We start from the raw sequence: 22,696 nt of genomic DNA on the forward strand, positions 1-22,696 counted from the left end.
CCCCCGGCACGCCTACCAAAGGGGGCGTGCTGTAAATCAACATTGACAGCACGCCCCCTTTGATTGGACACAACGAGCGAAGGACTTTACTTCGCTCGTCGCGTCTGGCGCATGCGCACGACGGAGCTCCCTCCGTCGTGCGCATGCTCAGTCCAGAACATCGACCCACTTGCGAGCGGACAGCCGCTCGCGAGTGGGTCTGAATCAGGCCCTAAGTCTCCTATTTGCAGCCAAACCCAGGTTTGGCTAGACCTGTACAGAGGCATGGAATCTAACTCACTTGGTGGTTTTCCCCAGTGACCCCTCCGATTTGGATTTGGTTTCCGCTACACCAAATGAGCAGGTTGCCGCCCTCTCAACAGGTACCTGGGAGTGACATAAAACCTGAATAATATACCAAAGACAACTAACAGGGAACACTGGGAGTAGCACAAATTAATGGCTTGAACTGAGACAGGGAATGAATACACTGGGATGCGACTTGGGACTCACTGGCAGATGACTTGGGAATGTGTACACAGGGATGTGTAATTTGTACACAAAGGTGCGACTCCAGACGCACTGGCAGATGACTTGAGAATTTGTACACAGGAATGTGTATTTTGTTTACAAAGGTGTGGCTCTGGATGCGCCGGCAGATGACTTCGGAAAAGTACACAGAGATGCAACTTGAGACACACAGGATGAACTTGTAACTTGTACTGAACACAGAAACTAAATGCACAATGGTGCAACTTTTAGACATGCAGGATGAACTTGTAACTTGTACTGAACACATGGACTGAATGCACAGTGGTGCAACTTGAGACAAACAGGACAAACTTGTAGTGAACACAGGATTGAATACACAGAGGTCTCAAGGAAAGCACAGGTAACCAGGAACACAGAGGAAAGTAATACAGCATCTTGGATCATGGGATCAGCTAAGAGACTGCCGGGCTGACATTGGAGGAGACTGATCAGGTGAGATGAACCAACATGGCTGTGCCCATGCCTGCTAACACAGGAGTCAGGAGGCATGCAAGAAAGTCCTAGCGGACCCTGGGTAGATTCCTCAGCCCTAACCCACCAGTACAACTGGCATCTGCATGTCTTGGAGCCTAGAGATACCAGTACAGCGGTGAGTAAAGGCTGATCCCAGGCCGCATTCTGACAGGAATGTGACATGGCAATGTCTCTTCCTTTAGTTTCTCCAGCAACTACAGCTACAAGGAAAACACTCAGCTTTCCTAAGAAACAAACTGGTGATGCAAATAAGTCAACACAATATTTTGACACCTGGTCAAATCTAAAAGAATTGCCTAAAAGTAGTGACACCACTACCGCGACTCCATCTGAAATGGTCACCATTCAAAATTCAAATAATGGTTGAGGATGATTTTAATTATATCATCCTTCTAGGCATGTCAGACAGTCCATTTCACTACTGGCAGGAAAAAAAGGCAATTTGGAGGCCCTTGTACAAACTGGCTTTGCTGTACTTGAACTGCCCTTTCTCCAGTACACAGCAGGGAACTTTGTCAGTGATTGCCGTAAGAGGCTTCTTCCTGAAAATGTGGAAAAGATAATGTTCTTCAAAATGAACTACAAATTCCATGAGGAAGACCTTTACTGGTAATTATGTCAAAGTACAGAAGCTCCTGTAATGGTGGATTCCAGTGGGGATTCATTAAAATTGTATGAAGATGAAGTACACACTGATGAGGATGAGGAAGAAAATAGTGATGACATCATGCCTCCATAGAGCTAGTTTGCATGTAGAGATCATTGCCAGCAATGTCAGCTACCCATTGCTAGCTTTTTTTGTGCCAAATCCTATCGCTGAAGTGATTGGTTTGTTAAACTGTGCATGTCCTCTTTAACAAAGGGTGGGTGGGAAGGCCCAAGGACAATTCCATCTTGCATCTCTTTTCTTTGCATTATGTGCAATTTGAAGCATTTCTGACTGTTATTTTTATTGTTAATTTCATTGTTTACTAAACTGACATCCGGTCTGCGCTGCTGTGTGGCAATGTTTCTTAGATGTCCTATATTTTTTAAACTGACATTTTCTCTCTCTCTCAATCTCTCTCTGACGCTGCTGCATCGTAGCACTTTGCATGCTGATTGCAAGACCCAGTCACACACAGATATACAAGTGTCATATTACATTAATAAGCACAGTCTCCTGGTGCATTCTAGTCACATTACATTGTGATTTAAAGGTACTTTCTGCAAAAAAGATGCCCAGTGTAAGCAGAGTCTCACTGGACCAGGCACGCCAATAGGGGCTGTTTGGCATGACTGCATCAAAGACAAGTGAGGACACATCCGTATTATAAGCTAAAATAAGTATTAATGTAATTTGCTTGTTGACCTCCACAAGAACCATTTCCTCTATATTTAGTATTACTATTCCTTGTTTTGTTTTTGTTTTTCCACTTCTATACCTAACATAGGGCCTGATTCAGACCCACTCGCAAGCGGCTGTCCGCTCGCTAGTGGGTCGATGGTGTGCACTGCGCATGCGCACGATGGAGGGAGCTCCGTCGTGCGCATGCACCAGACGCTATGAGCGAAGGACTTTCCTTCGCTCGTTGTGTCTGATCAAAGGGGGCGTGCTGTCGATGTTGATTGACAGCACGCCACCTTTGGTGGGCGTGCCGGGGGCATGCCTCCCAGATGGGGAGCGTTCCCAAGGGAACACCTACCGTCAGAAGCCGGCCCACTGACATCACTAGTGATGTCAGTGGGAGTGATTTTGGCTCTGATAGAGCCAAAATCACTCCGGGCCTTGCGGTTGAGAAACTCAACCGCAGGCTCCGGCTCACAGTGGCGATGGTCGCGATGGTCAAGACCATCGCGGCCATCAACCTGCATGCTCGTATAGGCTGTGGGTGGTGACCCACAGCTATACGAGCGTCCAGGAGGATGCTCCATAATTATGGAGGACGGCCCTCATTCAGAGCGTGCGCTCTGCTCAGAGCGTCCGGCTCTGAATGAGGGCCATAATTTGCTGTTTGTGTCGTGTCCTCAGCTTTGGCTCTGACTGATTTCTATACCTCCTTCAGAATACAAAGATACAGTATACTTAACTGATGTTTCCAGGATGTATTCTTATACAGTAAATACTACTGCCATGTTGGGTAAACTAAACAAAAAAATATATCCTACTGTATAATAATTTTTAAAACAATGTATCCTCCAACAATATTATTACCTTTAAGAAAACATCAAGCATTTAACTTATACACCATACTTGCCGACTTTCAGCTCCCTCCTTCCGGGAGGGGGCTGAATGTCAGATTAAGGGGGTGGGGCGTGGCCGCACAATAATGCTGTTGCGGGGCATGGCCAGTGCGGACCGGGGGTGTGGCCGCAAGATCATTTCATCTCGGCTCCGCCACCTCATCACAATGCCAAAGTAAATGGCATTGTAAAGCAGGGGGCAGGGCCACGATGACGTGATTCAGCGCGAATCACGTCACCGGGCCTCCCCGCTGTGGGGGGTTTCCCTAGTAACTCTGCTTGGGGGTAGGGAGGGATGGCGGCTTGCGGGAGGCTTGCCTGCCTTCCCGGGTGGCCGGGAGCAGCACCCAAAAATCGTGAGACTCCCGGCCAAATTGAGAGGGTAGGCAAGCCTGTTATACACATCTAGTACACTGGTGTGATATACAGTCATCAACTTTGTAGCAGACCTAAAGCCTGATTCAGAATTTCCCACAAGCCGGCCCCACTGCGTACCAAGAAATAAAGGTGGAACTTTTCCAGTATGCAGAGCACCGTCCTATTCATCTATTTGTAAAAGTAGTGATCAATATTATCAGCATGCATTTGCACCAGCCCTATATAATTTAGAGATCTAAATTCATGTATTTTCAACACAAAATCGCCTACAAGCGCATGAGTGACCCCAAACATATCCTTCTATATATGAAAATTACTATTTGCAGCACAGTTACACCCACTCAGCCTAGATGCAGATGAGATGTGCACAACTTTGAATCACTCATAGATGCACAATGCTTAAGCTCATCTGCGGAGAATGAGCAGTGTGACAAATCACAAGGCCTGTCCAAAAAATGAACTAGCAGGCAACTTGGAATTAGCCTAGTAATCTTAGGGGGAGATATATCAAAGCTTGCAGAGTGATAAAGTGGAGAGAGATAAAGTGCCAACCAATCTGCTCCTTACTATCATTTTTCTAGCAAAGCCTGTAAAATAATAGTTAGAAGCTGATTGATTAGTACTTTATCTCTCTCCACTTTATCTCTCTGCAAGCTTTGAAAAATCTCCCGCAAAGTGAAGCAAATAAACTACACAGCAAAAAAGTTACCATCATGCCCTTGCTGGATTTCTGTAAGAGTACATGAATATATGTTTATTAGCTTATTTGTTTATTTATATATTCTCTTTATTTTTGAATGTGGAAAATATACATACAACAATTTCAAAAACAAATTGAACATACCATAAGCAGCTAAAGATCCAGCAAATCATAATTAATATATATATATATATATATATATATATTATGTGTATGTGATACACATTGTTGGTTAAAGCAAAATATGGATAGAATGTACAAAATGATGATACTTACTTGTTGTACGTGACCTTTCGGTGGCATCACTTTGCACATTTGGTCCACTAACAGCACTGATCCTGATTGCATATTGGTTTCCAGGTGTCAGTCCTTGGATGGACAGCGATTGTAAAATTGTTGTCATAGATATGAATATATCTCCTGTCACTTCAATAAGATAGTGGCTGTAATTGCAATGTGGGGGAAGCCAGCTGAGATCTACAGTGTTAATGGATACATTCCCAATCTGGATATCCCCAACCACAAGAGGTTCTGTAATTACAAAATTAAATTTATACATCAAAAAAGTACATTTTAAAATATATGTCAGTCAGGTCCCGAAGCAATACATATTGATTTTGAATAAGTGATTATATATATTGCTGTGAGCCAGTGGTTCCCATGCTCAAGATAGGGTGGTATATAGTGGAATGACATACCACAATTTCCAGCTGCCACTCCAAGGCACTGTTGCCTATGCTTCTGCATGGATCAGCAGGGCACAGGCATGTACTGGAAGATCTGGGGAGCCAGCAGCCTATGAAGTTTCCTGCAACAGTGTGTGGTTCAATAGTTTTTATGTTTATGTAAAGCAGTGTGCATGATGTCATGAGAGCATGCTGGGCCTTATCATTAAGGAGAGGAGCCACAGCTCAGAGAAAATGAGCAGCAGACAGAAGATGCAGTGGAAGATTAATGTCTATGGGCTGGAGCTGGAGAGACACTAGGGCTGGAGAGACAAAAGAGGCTGGCTGGATCTAGAGAGATAGAAGGGAGCTGGAGAGACACTTGAAGCTGCAGCTGGTTAAATAATGGGGGCCTGGAGGACAGAAGAGGGCTAACTTTGGCTACAGAGACAATGAAGGGCTTTGCTGGAGAGACATAGGGGAGATAGAGAGACACTGGGGCTCTGGAGAGACCCTGGTAGGCTGCAGCTGGAGAGTATCTAGGGGTCTGGTTAATCACTGGGGCTGCAGCTAGAGAGACAGTGGGGATAGAGTGACACTGTGGCTTGGGAGACAGAAGTGGGATAGCTATAGCTGGAGAGACACTGGAGGGATTTGCTGGAAAGACATGGAAGTTGCAGTGACATGGGGGGCTGCAGCGGGAGAGACAGAAGAGGGCAGGAGCTGGACAGAAATGGGGGGGCTTGAAAGACAAAATGTTTGGAGAGACAGATTGGGGCTGGCTGGAGCTGGATCGACAATGGGGAGTACTGGAGAGACACAGGGCCTGATTCAGAGCCGCTCATAAGTGGCCGCTCGCTCGCTCCGAGCGATGTTCGTACATCTGCGCATGCATATTGGTTGTAATATGCATGCGCGAACCAGTCAGTGCGGCCGGAATTCGTGTGCTCGCAAAATAGCGAATGCCTGCTAATTTGAGTGACAGGATGAGGCGTTTGTGGGTGGTAACAGGGGAAGGTGCTTGAAAACGGGGAGTGGAGATCTGAACGCAGGCGTGCCAAACGGTCATAATGGGCGTTTTAAGGGCATGCATAATTAACAAAGCAGCGTCACTGACCACGTCACTTGGTTGTCTTTTAGCCTGAACTGCTCGCATGATTGCGGTAGGAAAATGCTAACACAAGAATAGCGAGCAGTTCACATGCTGTACGATGTACTCGATTAATCTAATAAATAGCGGACATGACGTATGGTGCGAGCGGCCGGGGGGCGTTTTTTTCAAAATAGCAAATGCATGTTTTTTTCGCTCGTTCAGACATAGAGGCGTCAACAGACCGCAATGAGCGAGCGCTTAAATTAAATATCCGGCCCCTTTTTCAGAACGACCGTCTGCAAGTAGCGTTCGGCTCTGAATCAGGCCCACAGGACTGGCAGATTTTGAAGGAAAAGGCTTAGGGACACTAATCTTCATTAAGGCATCAATTTTAAGAAACATTACTGATACAAATGGTACCACATTTTGTTCTGCACCAAAAAATCTATTACTCTGTATTATATGGTGATACCTCTGCTATATGATGATGACATGATAATATTTCTATGCAAACAGACATCTACCAGACCATGTGATCTCCTACATGAATAGTGAATACTGACTGAATTCATCATTTGCCCATGGAGGAACACTTTCTTCAAAGGTTCCCCATTGTAGAAAAGCCACATATAGATAAATAAAATTCTAAAGAGATTGACCTGTACCTGCCAGGAACCCAGGATTAATCTCATATTATCAAAATCCTGAAAGCTACTGGGGGCCTAAGGTGGTGCCTGGCCATTATATTCAAATTTATATATTCCTACTTTGGTCACTGACTGCAACAACATTGTTGGAACGTAAGTATTAGTAAAAGTATAGTATACAGGATTAAAATATCTAAACTTGCTTTATCTAAAAGATGTAGATTTAACAACCATTAACTATACAAATCAAAGTGATAACTAAAAGAAAAACTCTCAGGAAATTATACCATAAAGACTGTTATAGACAAGATGGTATTTTATATGAAAACAATATGTTTATTATTTTTCATTAGTATCAGTTGCAGACATACAGTATGTTCTAGAAAAAGTTTGAACATGTATATAAAATTAACTGTCCCCAAATATATAAAGTAGTGACAGTGGATATTGGAGATATCTGACATGGTTCCTCCATTTTGTATTGCAAAAGCAGCCCCCGTACCTGGATTGACATCAATACTAATACATCCATTTTCTATCTCCATCCACTCTGCCATGGCTACTACTCCAGCACAGACCAGGACAAGCGTCTGTAGTTGAAATTTCACATCTACAATCTAATACTTAATAAATGGCATATAAGTATTTACTGTACAACTGCTTGATTTTATAACATGAACAATCACTTAAGGATTCACAGATAGAAAGACATTTTATGAAGTTTAAAAAACTAATTCAAAATTAGTAAGTAAAAACAATCAACCTAATTGAGAATGTTAGGAACCAGCGCTGCTCCTTTATTTTGCAAGCTGCCTGTTGGACAAGGTTTTAACACGGATTCCCTCTATTTTGGTATAGATAAATAATTCACATATTGTATATATTGTCCTGGCGCTAGTCAAAATAAAAATATTACTGTGGGGTATTTTACAACATAAACATTTATTAAATGCAATGCAAATGCTGTGCACAGCAAAACAACTAATAAAACAATGCAATCATGCAACGGTTCATTTCAATATGCAATGATTCTTTAAAACATTTGTGCACCAGGACAATATATACAACATTCAACATTAGTAAGCTTTATAAACCCTTATATAACGAATGAGGACAGTTCTAAACTAATTTATCTATGGGGCAATTCAAGAAACTTTCTTGAAAGCAATAGCTACTAAAACCTAGTTATGGATCACAGCTTCTCTTTCAATCATATAGTAGCCTGTATTAAATATATTTATTTAGTTCTATCATAAATAAATGATATTAGTCTAAATATCTTGGGCAGGGAGAACTACTACTTTAAAAATGAATATACTAGCACGCCTGCTCTACCTATTGCAAACACCTCCGCTTATTATCTCAGTTAACACATACAAACTCCTTGAACAATTTGTTACTAAATTTATATGGTCCACAAGATAACATTGAATACACATCTATACATTTTATAAAAACCCATTCAAGAGGGGGGACTTGGGGATGTCAACTTTCTCAAACCATATAGTGTGAAACTCACTCAGTGCAACCTGCTGCACAAATATTACATTTGTTTGTTTAGGACGTTTGTCATAAATTAAAGACAGAAGTCTAAGGGGTCTATTTACTAAGCAGTGTTAGGAGACAGAGTGAAAAGTGATAAGTCTGTGATAAGGTGCCAGCTAATCAGCTCCCAACTGTCATTTTTCAAACACAACCTGTGAGATGGCAGTTGGGAGCTGATTGGCTCGCACCTTATCACAGACTTATCACTTTTAACTCTGTCTCATAACACTGCTTAGTAAATAGACCCCTTAATATCCTGAGTAGGTAGAATAACCATTTTAAAAATGAATATACCACCACACAGCATCTAAATTTTCAGATACCTCCCCTTATGATCATAGGTAAACACCTTCAAACTTCATCAACAACAGTACTCACTACTAAACGTGTATGGGCTGCAAGAAAATCAAGAATCTCCATGAATATGTATTATGGAACCAGTTCAGGATGGATGACATGAGGTGCCCAATGTTCTTGAACATTAGAGGTAGGCTAATCTCACTCAGTGCATCCTACTGCATTCAAATCCACAAAAACCTAGGTAAATATCAATATTAATGCAATTTAGAAATGCTTGTGTACCTACCATTTTGCCATCTGTTTAGTTGGAAGTGAACGGGTAATGCCTATAGCCTAGGATTTAACTCAATTGTATCACCCCATGGAGGAATAATAATATCCAATTTCTACAGGCCTAAACCCATCTTCTTTTTCTGAATGGATATAAAGGGGCTGTTTAATTCTTCACTGATTAAGCCCCCATACTGTATGATTTTTAACATAATTTGTGATAATTCAATCAAGATTTGAGATTTGACTCTTTGCCACTATCACTATATTCAATTAAGCATTTTTACAATTTGGTACAAATATTTCACCCTGACCCCATTTACTATCCCTTATATATGTAGTATCTATAGATAATAAACCTCCAACAGGGGGGATCATCTCTGCAGCTTGATTTTAAAACATAAACAGTCATAAAATCTATGAATACATGCCGTACAGTGTAGGACCCCCTGGACCCAGATGCAAACTTGCACTGCACACCCTGCCACCATTACAGATATGTCTATGTATTAGGGGTGAGCGGGTTCAGATTTTTGAAATCCGAACCCCCCGAGCCCCCCCGATCCGAGGCCGATCCGAGTCAGGCTCGACTTTTCCCGCCTGACTCAGATCTGAAATCGAGGCAAAACGTCATCATCCCGCCTTCCGGGTCTCGTGGGTTTTGTATCCTACATAAGGTAACCGCATCAGTGCCATTTTCTCACTTGGCTGTGGACAGTGAAGAGGGAGGGTGGGAGTTAGGGCTGGCTGGGCTGTGTAGTGTAGTGTAGTGCAGTGTAGTGTTGTGCTGTGCTGTGCTTTTGTTGTCCATAAGGGCTGTGTCCATTCCTCCAAAGTCCATAGGGGCTGGCTGTGTTGTACTGTGCTGCTGTTGTCCATAGGGGCTGTGTCCACTCCTCCAAATTCCATAGGAGCTGGCTGTGTTGTGCTGTGCTGCTGTTGCCCATAGGGGTTGTATCCACTCCTCCAAAGTCCATAGGGGCTGGCTGTGTTGTTCTGTGCTGCTGTTGTCCATAGGGGCTGTGTCTACTCCTCCAAAGTCCATAGGGGCTGGCTGCACTGTGTTGGGCAGTCAGTTGTCCATAGGGGCTGTGTCCACTCCAAAGTCCTGTGCAGTGCCCAGTACTAAAGGGGTGCTGTAGTGTTGTCCAGGGGGTGCTCTGTCCATCAGGGGTGCTCCCCCCAAGTGCAAAAAAATAAATATATTTTTTGTGTTTGTGAATTGTGTGCGCAGTAGCCGCACGTGCATCTACAAAGTAGCGCCAAGCATGCGCCTGGGTCATAAGTAAAGGGCCATCTGGTTTGACCATTAAAGGGTGCTGTAACTCCCAAAGTGCACTCCAAACCAAATAAAAAAATATTTTCTGTGTTTGTGAATTGTGTGCACTGTGGCTGCACGTGCATCAACAAAGGAGCAGCGCCAAGCGTGCACCTGTGTCCCATAAGTAAAGGGCTGGCTGGCTTGTCTTTTAAAGGGTGCTGTAACCCCCAAAGTGCACTCCAAAAAATTTAAAAAATATTATTTTTTGTGTTTGTGAATTGTGTGCGCATTAGCCGCACGTGCATCAACAAAGTAGCGCCAAGCGTGCGCCTGTGTCATAGGTAAAGGGCCAGCTGGCTTGACCATTAAAGGGTGCTGTAACCCCCAAAGTGCACTCCAAACCAAATAAAAAAAATATTTTCTGTGTTTGTGAATTGTGTGCACTGTGGCTGCACGTGCATCAACAAAGGAGCAGCGTCAAGCATGCGCCTGTGTCCCATAAGTAAAGGGCCGGCTGGCTTGTCCATTAAAGGGGGGTGTAACCCTCAAAGTGTGCTCCACAAAAAATAAAAAATTATCCTTTTTTTTCTGTCTTTGTGAATTGTGTGGGCTATAGCTGCACCTCCATCCTCAAAGCAGCAGCAATAAGCATGCGTCTGTCTGTTAAAGGGTGGCGTAATCCCCAAAGTGCGCTCCACAAAGAATTAACAATTCTTCTTTTTTTTCTGTCTTTGTGAATTGTGTGGGCTGTAGCTGCACCTGCATACTCAAAGCAGCAGGGACAAGAGTGCGTCTGTCTGTTAAAGGGTGGTGTAACCCCCAAAGTGCACTCCAACAAAAATAAAATATTTTCTTCTGTGTTTGTGCATTGTCTGCACTGTACATGCATCCTCAAAGTAGCAGCGCCAAGTATGCATCTGTCTGTTAAAGGGTGGTGTAACCCCCAAAGTGCACTCCAACAAAAATCAAATATTTTCTTCAGTGATTGTGAATTGTCTGCACTGTACGTGCATCCTCAAAGCAGCAGCGCCAAGCGTGCATCTGTCTGTTAAAGAGTGGTGTAACCCCCAAAGTGCACTCCAACAAAAATAAAACATTTTCTTCTGTGTTTGTGAATTGTGTGCACTGTACGTGCACCTTCAAAGCAGCAGCGTCAAGTGTGCGTCTGTCTGTGAAAGGGTAATGTAACCCCCTAAGTGCACTCCAACAAAAATAAAACATTTTCTTCTGTGTTTGTGAATTGTCTGCATTGTATGTGCATCCTCAAAGCAGCAGTGCCAAGCATGCATCTGTCTGTTAAAGAGTGGTGTAACCCTCAAAGTGCGCTCCACAAAGAATAAAAAATTCTTTTTTTCTGTCTTTGTGAATTGTGTAGGTATTGCCGCACCTGCATCCTCAAAGCAGCAGTGCTAAGCGTGCATCTGTCTGTTAAAGGGTGGTGTAACCCTCAAAATGCGCTCCACAAAGAATAAAAAATTATTCTATTTTTTTCTCTTTTTGAATTGTGTGCACTGTAGCTGCACGTGCATCAACAAAGGAGCAGCGCCAAGCGTGCACCTGTGTCCCATAAGTAAAAAGCCAGCTGGCTCATTTCTTAAAGGGTGGAGTAACCCACAAAGAGCACTAGTCTCCAACAAAAATAAAAAATAATTTTCTGTGTTTGTGTGCACCAAAGCCGCACGTATATATAAATATAACATAAATGGAGGACCAAACTTGCTCTGATAAAAATAAAATAGAGAAGGATCAAGAACCACTTCCTCTTAGTGCTGAAGCTGCTGCCACTAGTCAAGACAGAGATGATAACATGCCATCAACGTCGTCTGCCAAGGCCGATGCCCAATGTCATAGTAGAGGGCACATACAATCCCAAATGACAAAGTTCATGAAAATTACCTTAAAAAAACATTTAAATCATCTGAGGAGAAAAGTAAACTTGCCAATATGTAATTTACGACACAGAGTGGCAAGGAATGGCTAAGCTTCACATGACGATGGAAGACCTCCTCCCACTAAAAAAATCAAATGAGTTAAGCTGGCAAAAGCACAGCAAAGAACTGTGCATTCTAAGAAGATATCACAAATCCCCAAGGAGAGTCCAAGTGTGGTGGTGGTTGCGATGCCTGACCTTTCCAGCACTGGACGGGAAGAGGTGGCTCTTTCCACCATTTGCACACCCCCTGCAAGTGCTGAAAGGAGCACCCACAGTCCACTTGCTGATATGCAAATTGAAGATGTCACTGTTGAAGTACAACAGGATGAGGATACTGATGTAGCTGACGCTGAGGAGGAAGTTGGTGAGGAGGATTCTGATGGTGATGTGATTTGTTTAAATCAGGCTCTGGGGGAGACAGTTGTCTGTGGTATGAAAAAGCCCATCACGGTCATGCCTTGGCAGAAGACCAAACATTCCACCTCTTTGGTCTGGCAATATTTCTATCCAAATCCGGACAACAACTGTTTTGCCATATGTACCATATGTAAAGGTGAAATAAGTAGGGGTAGGGACATTAACCACATAGGAACATCCTCCCTTATATGGCACCTGCAGCGCATTCATAAAAATTTACTGTCAAGTTCAGAAACTTAGGCTAAGACCGTAAGCAGTCCAGGGACACCTAAATCCCATTGTCCTGTTGTATCCAAGCGCCTGCAAACCACACCATCAACTCCCTCCTCGTCAATTTCTACCTTAGTCAGGATCGGAAGTAGTCCTGCAGGCCATGTCACTGGCATAACTGACTCTCCTATCCGGGATTCCTCCGGAGGATCCTGAATTGCTATGCCTACTGCTGCCGCTGCTGTTGTTGCTGCTGCTGGGAGTCGTTCATCATCCCAGAGAGGAAGTAGGAACACCACTACTTTTACTAAACAATTGACCCTCCAACAGTCCTTAGCGAGGAGGATGAAGTACGACAGCAGTCATCCTGAAACAAAACGTATAACTGAGGCATTGACTGCTATGTTGGTGTTAGACGTGCATCCGGTATCCGCCATTAGTGCATTGGGATTTAGACAATTGATGGAGGTAGTGTGTCCCCGGTTCCAAATCCTGTCTAGATTCCACTTCACTAGGCAGGCGATACCGAGACTATACAGAAACGTCAGAAAAAGTGTCCTCAGTGTCCTGAAAAATGCGGTTGTACCCAATGTCCACTTAACCACGCACATGTAGACAAGTGGAACATGGCAGTCTAAGGACTATATGACTGTGACAGCCCACTGGGTAGATGTATCACCTTATGCAGCAACAACAGCAGCGTCACCAGTAGCAGCATCTCTGAAACGCCGGCTCGTTCCAAGGCAGGCTACGCTGTGTATCACCAGTTTCAGAAAGAGGCACACCGCCGACAACTTCTTAGAGAAACTGAGGGAAATCATCGCCCAGTGGCTTACCCCACTTAGACTCTCCTGGGGATTTGTGATATCTGACAACACCACCAATATTGTGCGGGCATTACATCTGGGCAAATTCCAGCATGTCCGATGTTTTGCTCACACAATAAACTTAGTGGTGCAGAATTTTCTGAAAAGCAACAAGGGCGTGCAGGAGATGCTTTGGGTGGCCCGAAAAATTTCTGCCCAATTTCACCATTCAGCGACTGCGTGCTGAAGACTGGAGTGCCAGCAAACACTCTTGAACCTGCCCCACCATCACCTGAAGCAAGAGGTTGTGACGAGGTGGAACTCAACCCTCTATATGCTTCAGAGGATGGAGGAGCAGCAAAAGGCCATTCAAGCCTATACATCCACCTATGACCAAGGCAAAGGAGGGGGTATGCACCTGACTCAAGCGCAGTGGAGAATGATTTCCATGTTGTGCAAGGTTCTCCAGCCCTTCAAACTTGCCACACGTGAAGTCAGTTCAGACACTGCCAGCTTGAGTCAGGTCATTCCCCTCATCAGGCTTTTGCAGAAGCAGCTGGAGAAAGTGAAGGAGGAGCTAAGACGGAGCGATTCCACTTGGCATGTGGGACTTGTGGATGAAGCCCTTCATTCACTTTGCCAGGGTTCCAGGGTGGTCAATCTGTTGAAATCAGACCACTACATTTTGGCCACCGTGCTCGATTCTAGGTTTAAAGCCTATGTGGTGTCTCTCTTTCTGGCCAACACAAGCCTGCAGAGGTGCAAAGACCTGCTGATGAAAACACTGTCAGCTGAAGTGGAACGTGACACATCAACAGCTCCTTCTTCATTTTCTCCCACAACTGGGGCTGCCAGGAAAAAACTTTGGTATCCTAAGCAACCCGCTGGTGGTAATGCAGGGCAGGCAGGACCAAGTTTGGACATCTGGTCAGGACTGAAGGACCTGGCAACAATTTCTGACATTTCTACTGTCACTGCATATAATACTGTCACCATTCACAGAATGGTGGTGGATTACATCGGTGACAGCATCCAAGTAGGCATGTCAGACATGGCAGGAAAAAGAGGCAATTTGGAGTCCCCTGTACAAACTGGCTCTATTTTACCTGAGTTGCCCCCCTCCAGTGTGTACTCCGAAAGAGTGTTTAGTGCAGCCGGAACCTTGTCAGCGAAAGGCGTAGGAGGTTGCTTCCACAAAATGTGGAGAAGATGATGTTCATAAAAATGAATTATCAACTCTTCCAGGGAGACCAGCCTCCATAACGTACAGAGGGACCTCTGGTGGTGGATTCCAGCGGGGACGAATTAATACTCTGTGATTTTAGCTGTTTTTATGCTTTTTTTCAAAAAAATACAGATCCAAAACACAAAACCCAGAACCCAAAACACGGAAGGGTGGTTTTGGCAAAACCAATCCAGATCCAAAACACGAAGAAAGATCCAGATCCAAAACCAAAACATGAAAAGTGGCCGGTGCACACCCCTACTATGTATACACTTCAATATATGTTTTTGTTTTTATTGCAGTCATTTTTATTTAGTTTATACATTTTAATAATATATTTTTATTATTTTACATTAATATATTAGAATATATTTTCCAATTTTCTGATCTACATATTTGTAATTGATCAGTGCACCTTCATTCTGTTATTTTAATTTCCATTTGAAGTTGCCTGTTTTTCTCCGGTGTTAGCAGTAGAACGATCATAATATATTAATATTTGTTCAGTTACAAAGCAATTTCACTATAGTCCGTATATTTATTGTTTTAACCCATGACTTATTGGTGCAAATGAAAATGTTCCCTGGAATTTCTTCATGCACAAACCTCTCAGATTCGAGGTGACCCAAGCCACATCTCAGATCTCCCCATTTGCCTAGGATCCCTACCTGAGCAAACACCTCAAGATCCCGCTGTCGGATCTCGCAGTTTTGGCTTAGCCAACAAATTCAAAAGTCCCATTGAAATAAATGTGCTGACCACTGATTGGCTGAGAGAGCCATCTGTCACAGCTATCGGCCAATCAGCACCTCCCTATAGACTTCAATGGGGCCCCCACTGCACCAAGGACACTGCCACCTGCAATGCCAACACCACTGGCACCTTCTCGCAGTGCTGACACCACTGCACCCCTGGACTGCTGACACCACCAGCAACCCCACACTGAGGACACTGTCAACAGTACCAGTGCACTGCTAACACTGCCGGCACTTCCGCATTGAGAACACTGCCAGCATTCCTGTACTGCCGATACTGCCAGTACTCCAAACTGAGGACACCACCACTACCGCCAGCACCCCTGAACTGCCGACACCACCAGCAACCCCGCACTGAGGACACAGTCTGCATCCCTGCACTGCTGACACTTCCACACCGTCACCACACCCCAAAATTCCGACACTGCCAGAAATCAACGCAGGCACTCATGCACTGAGGACAATGCTGGCACCCTTTGTCAAAGTAAGAGCACTATTAATGTATCCAACCTGCACTGTATGCAACCCACAATGTATTTGACCTACACTGTATCCCTAACTGTTTCTGACCCATGCTATATCCGACTCACACTGTATCCTGCACTGTATGCGACCTGGATTGTATGCAACCCACACTGAATCTAACCCACACTGTATGCTGCAATGTATGTAACCAGGACTATATGTGACCCACACTGTATGAAATCCACACTGTATTCTGTACTGTACCCAACCCACAGGTATGGTACACTGTTTATATGGTTAGGGAGATTTTGGGGAACTGCTCAACAAAAAGGCTGATTGATCACATTACTAATTTGTAAAACATTTTGAAACAGAAATAACTGCAGTGTATTTGTGCCGCTGCTCTGTATCTTAGATTAGCCAGTCAGCATTTGGCTTATATTGGTGAACAATATTGTGTGCTGTAAGGTGGTCAAAATTGAGTGGAAAATACTGGAAATTAATGCTATTGATGTTAATAATAATCTAGGAACAAAAAAGGCACAAAATATTTGATTTTAGCATTTTGCCGAAAAATTCAATACCAAAATCAGTCACGCCATTTTAGCAATTCCAACACCGGACAATTAATTAAAACGAAAACAGCAAAAATGGCCCAGCACACATCCCTAATTTTAACCATTTTGCCAGTTTTTAAAAACCATTAGAAAAAGTTTGCAAAAACATGTAAATAAAATACAAAAACAGATTCACCCAATCCGCAATTTCTACATTCCTTATAAAACTATATACAATTGAAACAATTTTAAGCCACAGTACAATGAGCTCATTGTGACTCCCCTCTAATTTGCCCTCTTAACTTTTTCTGTAGACAAGAAACTTACACTTGATTTTAAAACATGAACAATTACATGAGCTGAGCTGGAGAAGGACATGGGGAGATTTTTGATCATAAAGACTGCTAGAAAATATGAATTAATCTCTGTAACATCTTCATTTAATTTAGAATTATGAAGAATGCCCTGAATATCTATTATCACTGGTACCTTGTCTATAAGACACTCAACTCTATACAGTATTTCTAAGTAGCTCCCAATAATGCTAGCTATGGTCATAAGGACATTATATTGTATGTTTGGTGACATTATTCAAACATCATATATTTACCTTATAATATAATATGAATGATTTTTAATACATCAACTTACCACTTCCCATAGATACTTACTTGTATAATTGGCTACTAATGCACTATCCCCTTTTACTCCTCCTCCAACAAGAGCAGACACCAGGAATGTGTAATAATTCCCAGGGAGAAGATTCTGAACTGTAGTAAATGTTGTGTACACTGTTGCACTGAATGTTGAATTTCCCAAGATTTCTATGATATAGGAACTTGCATATCCATCAGGTGGCAGCCAGATCAGAGATACAGAAGTGGTGGTGATATTCTCTGCTGTTAGGTCCTTCACTTTTTCAGGTACTATTTGAAAACATTGGAGCAATATCTTACAATAGTACATGCTGTACACTTTAATCTTGGCACATTTTAACATAGGCAACAATGGCCTTTATTAAGAAATTCAAAAAATTAGTGTTTTTCACATTTTCTATAATACCTATTTTTGACCTTAAAGCTCATACATGTATGGACCAGAATGGTAAACTTAAAATAAATTAAGAAATAAGTGAAAATATTATCTCCCCTGTTCTTTGTCAGTGGTCCCAAACATTAAATATCTTTGTACTGTATATTTAGTTATAGAGCAGCTGCACCTACTTCACTTTCATGCAAATACTTTAACAAAGCAGACCAGAGTTTCTATTGTTCTAGACTCAATCCTATCCACCATCATTTGTAGCCATTTTTACTGTTTGGGTTAGATAACAAAAAGGGTTGGGATAGAAAATAGAATCAGCACTGCCCATTTTAGGGATGTACTACATTCCTGTCAATCTAGTGGGTTAACATGTAGAAGAATATTTTATTATTTTTAACATACTGCTTAAACTTTAGAAAACATTTTAGTAATGAAGTAAACCATTATATAACTACTGAGGACAGGCCTTAGATTAATTTGGCTTTGATTCATTTCAAGACATTTTATTTTTATAGCAATAGCTACTATAACATAGTATGGTCCAGAGTTTTATTTTTTATCCATTGTAGCCTTTTATGAAATATTGCTTTATTTATGACTGTTGTCATAAATAAATGTAGAAGTCTAAAAATCTTAAGTATATAGAATTACCATTTTAAGTATGAATGTATCACCACACATGATCTTATTATTTCAAACACATCCCCTTATGATCACAGATAACACCTTCAAACTCCATTAAGAACTAGCTAATAAATTTATATAATCTGCAAGAAAACCTACAATCTGCATATACCTTATAGAACCAGTTTAGTAGGAATGAAATGGGGTTTCCAATGTTTTTAAACAAAAAGGTTGACTAATCTCATTCAGTGCATCCTACTGCATTCAATCCCCAACATAAGAACTTAGGAAGACATCAAGACTGATGCAACTAATCTGCTATGGCTTAATTCCCCACATAGAAAAGTGAGATGAGACATCAACTTAACTCCCTTTTTCTCATCTATCTAGTTATAATTGCTAAGGTAATGCCTAAATCCCAGGATTTAGTTCATAACTTATGACCTCATTGTGGAATAACCAAAAATTTCTACAGGCCTAAATCCACCCATTTTCTCTGCATGGACTTGAGGTGAGTGTTCAATTGTTCACAGTTCTAGCCCCGTGCAATATTTTCCATCATTGTGGATATTTAATCATGATTTCAGATTTTTGTTCTTTCCAACCATCACTATATACAATGTAAATTTTTTTTATGCCACAGTACATTGAATTCATTGGAACCCCCCTTTACTTCCCATGTTATCTTATTCTGTGGACAAGGAACTACGTCCTGGGGGATCACCTCTACCCCTTTATTTTAGATCATGAACAATCTTATAAGGATGTACAGGAGCTGAGCTGGAGGAGGACATGGGGAGATTTTTGATCATAAAGACTGCTAGAAAATATTAATTAATCTCTGTAACATCTTCATTTGTTTTAGAATCATGAAGAATGCCCTGAATATCTATTATCACTGGTACCTTGTCTATAAGACACTCAACTCTATACAGTATTTCTAAGTGGATCCCAATAATGCTAGCTATGGTCATAAGGACATTATATTGTATGTTTGGTGACATTATTCAAACATCATATATTTACCTTATAATAGAATATGAATGATTTTTAATACATCAACTTACCAGTTCCCATAGATACTTACTTGTATAATTGGCTACTAATGCACTATCCCCTTTTACTCCTCCTCCAACAAGAGCAGACACCAGGAATGTGTAATAATTCCCAGGGAGAAGATTCTGAACTGTAGTAAATGTTGTGTATACTGTTGCACTGAATGTTGAATTTCCCAAGATTTCTATGATATAGGAACTTGCATATCCATCAGGTGGCAGCCAGATCAGAGCTACAGAAGTGGTGGTGATATTCTCTGCTGTTAGGTCCTTCACTTTTTCAGGTACTATTTGAAAACATAGGAGCAATATCTTACAATAGTACATGCTGTACACTTTAATCTTGGCACATTTTAAAATAGGCAACAAGGGCCTTTATTAAGATATTCAAAAGATTAGTGCTTTTCACATTTTCTATAATACCTATTTTTAAACTTTATGCTCATACATGTATGGACCAGAATGGTAAACTTAAAATAAATTAAGAAATAAGTGAAAACATTATCTCCCCTGTTCTTTGTCAGTGGTCCCAAACATTAAATATCTTTGTACACTATATTTAGTCATAGAGCAGCTGCACCTACTTCACTTTCATGCAAATACTTTAACAAAGCAGACCAGAGTTTCTACTGTTCTAGACTCAATCCAATCCACCATCATTTGTAGCCATTTTTACTGTTTGGGTTAGATGACAAAAAGGGGTGGATTGGAAATAGAATCAGCACTGCCCATTTTTGGGATGTACTACATTGCTGTCAATCTAGTGGGTTAACAGGTAGAAGAATATTTTATTATTTTTAACATACTGCTTAAAACTTAGAAAACATTTTAGTAATGAAGTAAACCATTATATAACTACTGAGGACAGGCCTTAGATTAATTTGGCTTTGATTCATTTCAAGACATTTTGTTTTTATAGCAATGGCTACTATAACATAGTAACGTCCAGGGATTTATTTTTAATCATATTGTAGCCATTTATGAAATATTGCTTTATTTAGGACAGTTGTCATTAATAAATGTAGAAGTCTAAACATCTTAAGTAGATAGAATTACCATTTTAAATATGAATGTATCACCACACATGATCTTATTATTTCAAACACATCCCCTTATGATCACAGATAACACCTTCAAACTCCATTACCAAATAGCTAATAAATTAATATAATCTGCAAGAAATCCTACAATCTGCATATGCCTTATAGAACCAGTTTAGTAGGAATGACATGGGGTTCCCAATGTTTTTAAACAAAAAGGATGACTAATCTCATTCAGTGCATCCTACTGCATTCAATCCCCAACATAAGAATTTAGGAAGACATCAAGACTGATGCAACTAATCTGCTATGGCTTAATTCCCCACATAGAAAAGTGAGATGAGACATCAACTTAACTCCCTTTTTCTCATCTATCTAGTTATAATTGCTAAGGTAATGCCTAAATCCCAGGATTTAGTTCATAACTTATGACCTCATTGTGGAATAACCAAAAGTTTCTACAGGCCTAAATCCACCCACTTTCTCTGCATGGACTTGAGGTGAGTGTTCAATTGTTCACAGTTCTAGCCCCGTGCAATATTTCCATCATTTGTGGATATTAAATCATGATTTCAGATTTTTGTTCTTTCCAACCATCACTATATACAATGTAAATATTTTTTATGCCACAGTACATTGAATTCACTGGAACCCCCCTTTACTTCCCATCTAATCTTATTCTATGGACAAGGAACTACCTCCTGGGGGATCACCTCTACCCCTTTATGTTAGATCATGAACAATCTTATAAGGATACACAGGAGCTGAGCTGGAAGAGGACATGGGGAGATTTTTGATCATAAAGATTGCTAGAAAATATTAATTAATCTCTGTAACATCTTCATTTGTTTTAGAATCATGAAGAATGCCCTGAATATCTATTATCTCTGGTACCTTGTCTATAAGACACTGAACTCTATACAGTATTTCTAAGTAGCTCCCAATAATGCTAGCTATCGTCATAAGGACATTATATTGTATGTTTGGTGACATTATTCAAACATCATATATTTACCTTATAATAGAATATGAATGATTTTTAATACATCAATTTACCACTTCCCATAGATACTTACTTGTATAATTGGCTACTAATGCACTATCCCCTTTTACTCCTCCTCCAACAAGAGCAGACACCAGGAATGTGTAATAATTCCCAGGGAGAAGATTCTGAACTGTAGTAAATGTTGTGTATACTGTTGCACTGAATGTTAAATTTCCCAAGATTTCTATGATATAGGAACTTGCATATCCATCAGGTGGCAGCCAGATCAGAGATACAGAAGTGGTGGTGATATTCTCTGCTGTTAGGTCCTTAACTTTTTCAGGTACTATTTGAAAACATAGGAGCAATATCTTACAATAGTACATGCTGTACACTTTAATCTTGGCACATTTTAAAATAGGCAACAAGGGCCTTTATTAAGATATTCAAAAGATTAGTGCTTTTCACATTTTCTATAATACCTATTTTTTACCTATATGCTCATACAGGTATGGACCAGAATGGTAACCTTAAAATAAATTAAGAAATAAGTGAAAACATTATCTCCCCTGTTCTTTGTCAGTGGTCCCAAACATTAAATATCTTTGTACTGTATATTTAGTCATAGAGCAGCTGCACCTACTTCACTTTCATGCAAATACTTTAACAAAGCAGACCAGAGTTTCTATTGTTCTAGACTCAATCCTATCCACCATCATTTGCAGCCATTTTTACTGTTTGGGTTAGCTGACAAAAAGGGGTGGGATAGAAAATAGAATCAGCACTGCCCATTTTTGGGATGTACTACATTGCTGTCAATCTAGTGGGTTAACAGGTAGAAGAATAATTTATTATTTTTAACATACTGCTTAAAATTTAGAAAACATTTTAGTAATGAAGTAAACCATTATATAACTACTGAGGACAGGCCTTAGATTAATTTGGCTTTGATTCATTTCAAGACATTTTGTTTTTATAGCAATGGCTACTATAACATAGTGTGGTCCAGAGATTTATTTTTAATCATATTGTAGCCATTTATGAAATATTGCTTTATTTAGGACTGTTGTCATAAATAAATGTAGAAGTCTAAACATCTTAAGTAGATAGAATTACCATTTTAAGTATGAATGTATCACCACACATGATCTTATTATTTCAAACACATCCCCTTATGATCACAGATAACACCTTCAAACTCCATTACCAAATAGCTAATAAATTAATATAATCTGCAAGAAATCCTACAATCTGCATATGCCTTATAGAACCAGTTTAGTAGGAATGACATGGGGTTCCCAATGTTTTTAAACAAAAAGGATGACTAATCTCATTCAGTGCATCCTACTGCATTCAATCCCCAACATAAGAACTTAGGAAGACATCAAGACTGATGCAACTAATCTGCTATGGCTTAATTCCCCACATAGAAAAGTGAGATGAGACATCAACTTAACTCCCTTTTTCTCATCTATCTAGTTATAATTGCTAAG

General features: G+C 41.0%; 1 protein-coding gene across 1 annotated transcript in view; it reads right to left on the bottom strand.

The window, feature by feature from the left end:
• LOC148542667 (receptor-type tyrosine-protein phosphatase eta-like) overlaps nt 1-22,696 on the bottom strand; it is a 190,887-nt gene that overhangs the window by 89,241 nt on the left and 78,950 nt on the right. The window contains exon 4 of the mRNA XM_088467628.1: nt 4,583-4,837. Coding sequence (XP_088323754.1) covers nt 4,583-4,837 — 255 coding nt within the window. The remainder of the gene's footprint in view (nt 1-4,582; nt 4,838-22,696) is intronic.

This window comes from Taudactylus pleione, unplaced genomic scaffold (genome assembly GCF_031769625.1).
Source record: "Taudactylus pleione unplaced genomic scaffold, aTauple2 ptg000010l, whole genome shotgun sequence".
In the NCBI taxonomy this organism is placed as follows: Eukaryota; Metazoa; Chordata; class Amphibia; order Anura; family Myobatrachidae; genus Taudactylus; species Taudactylus pleione.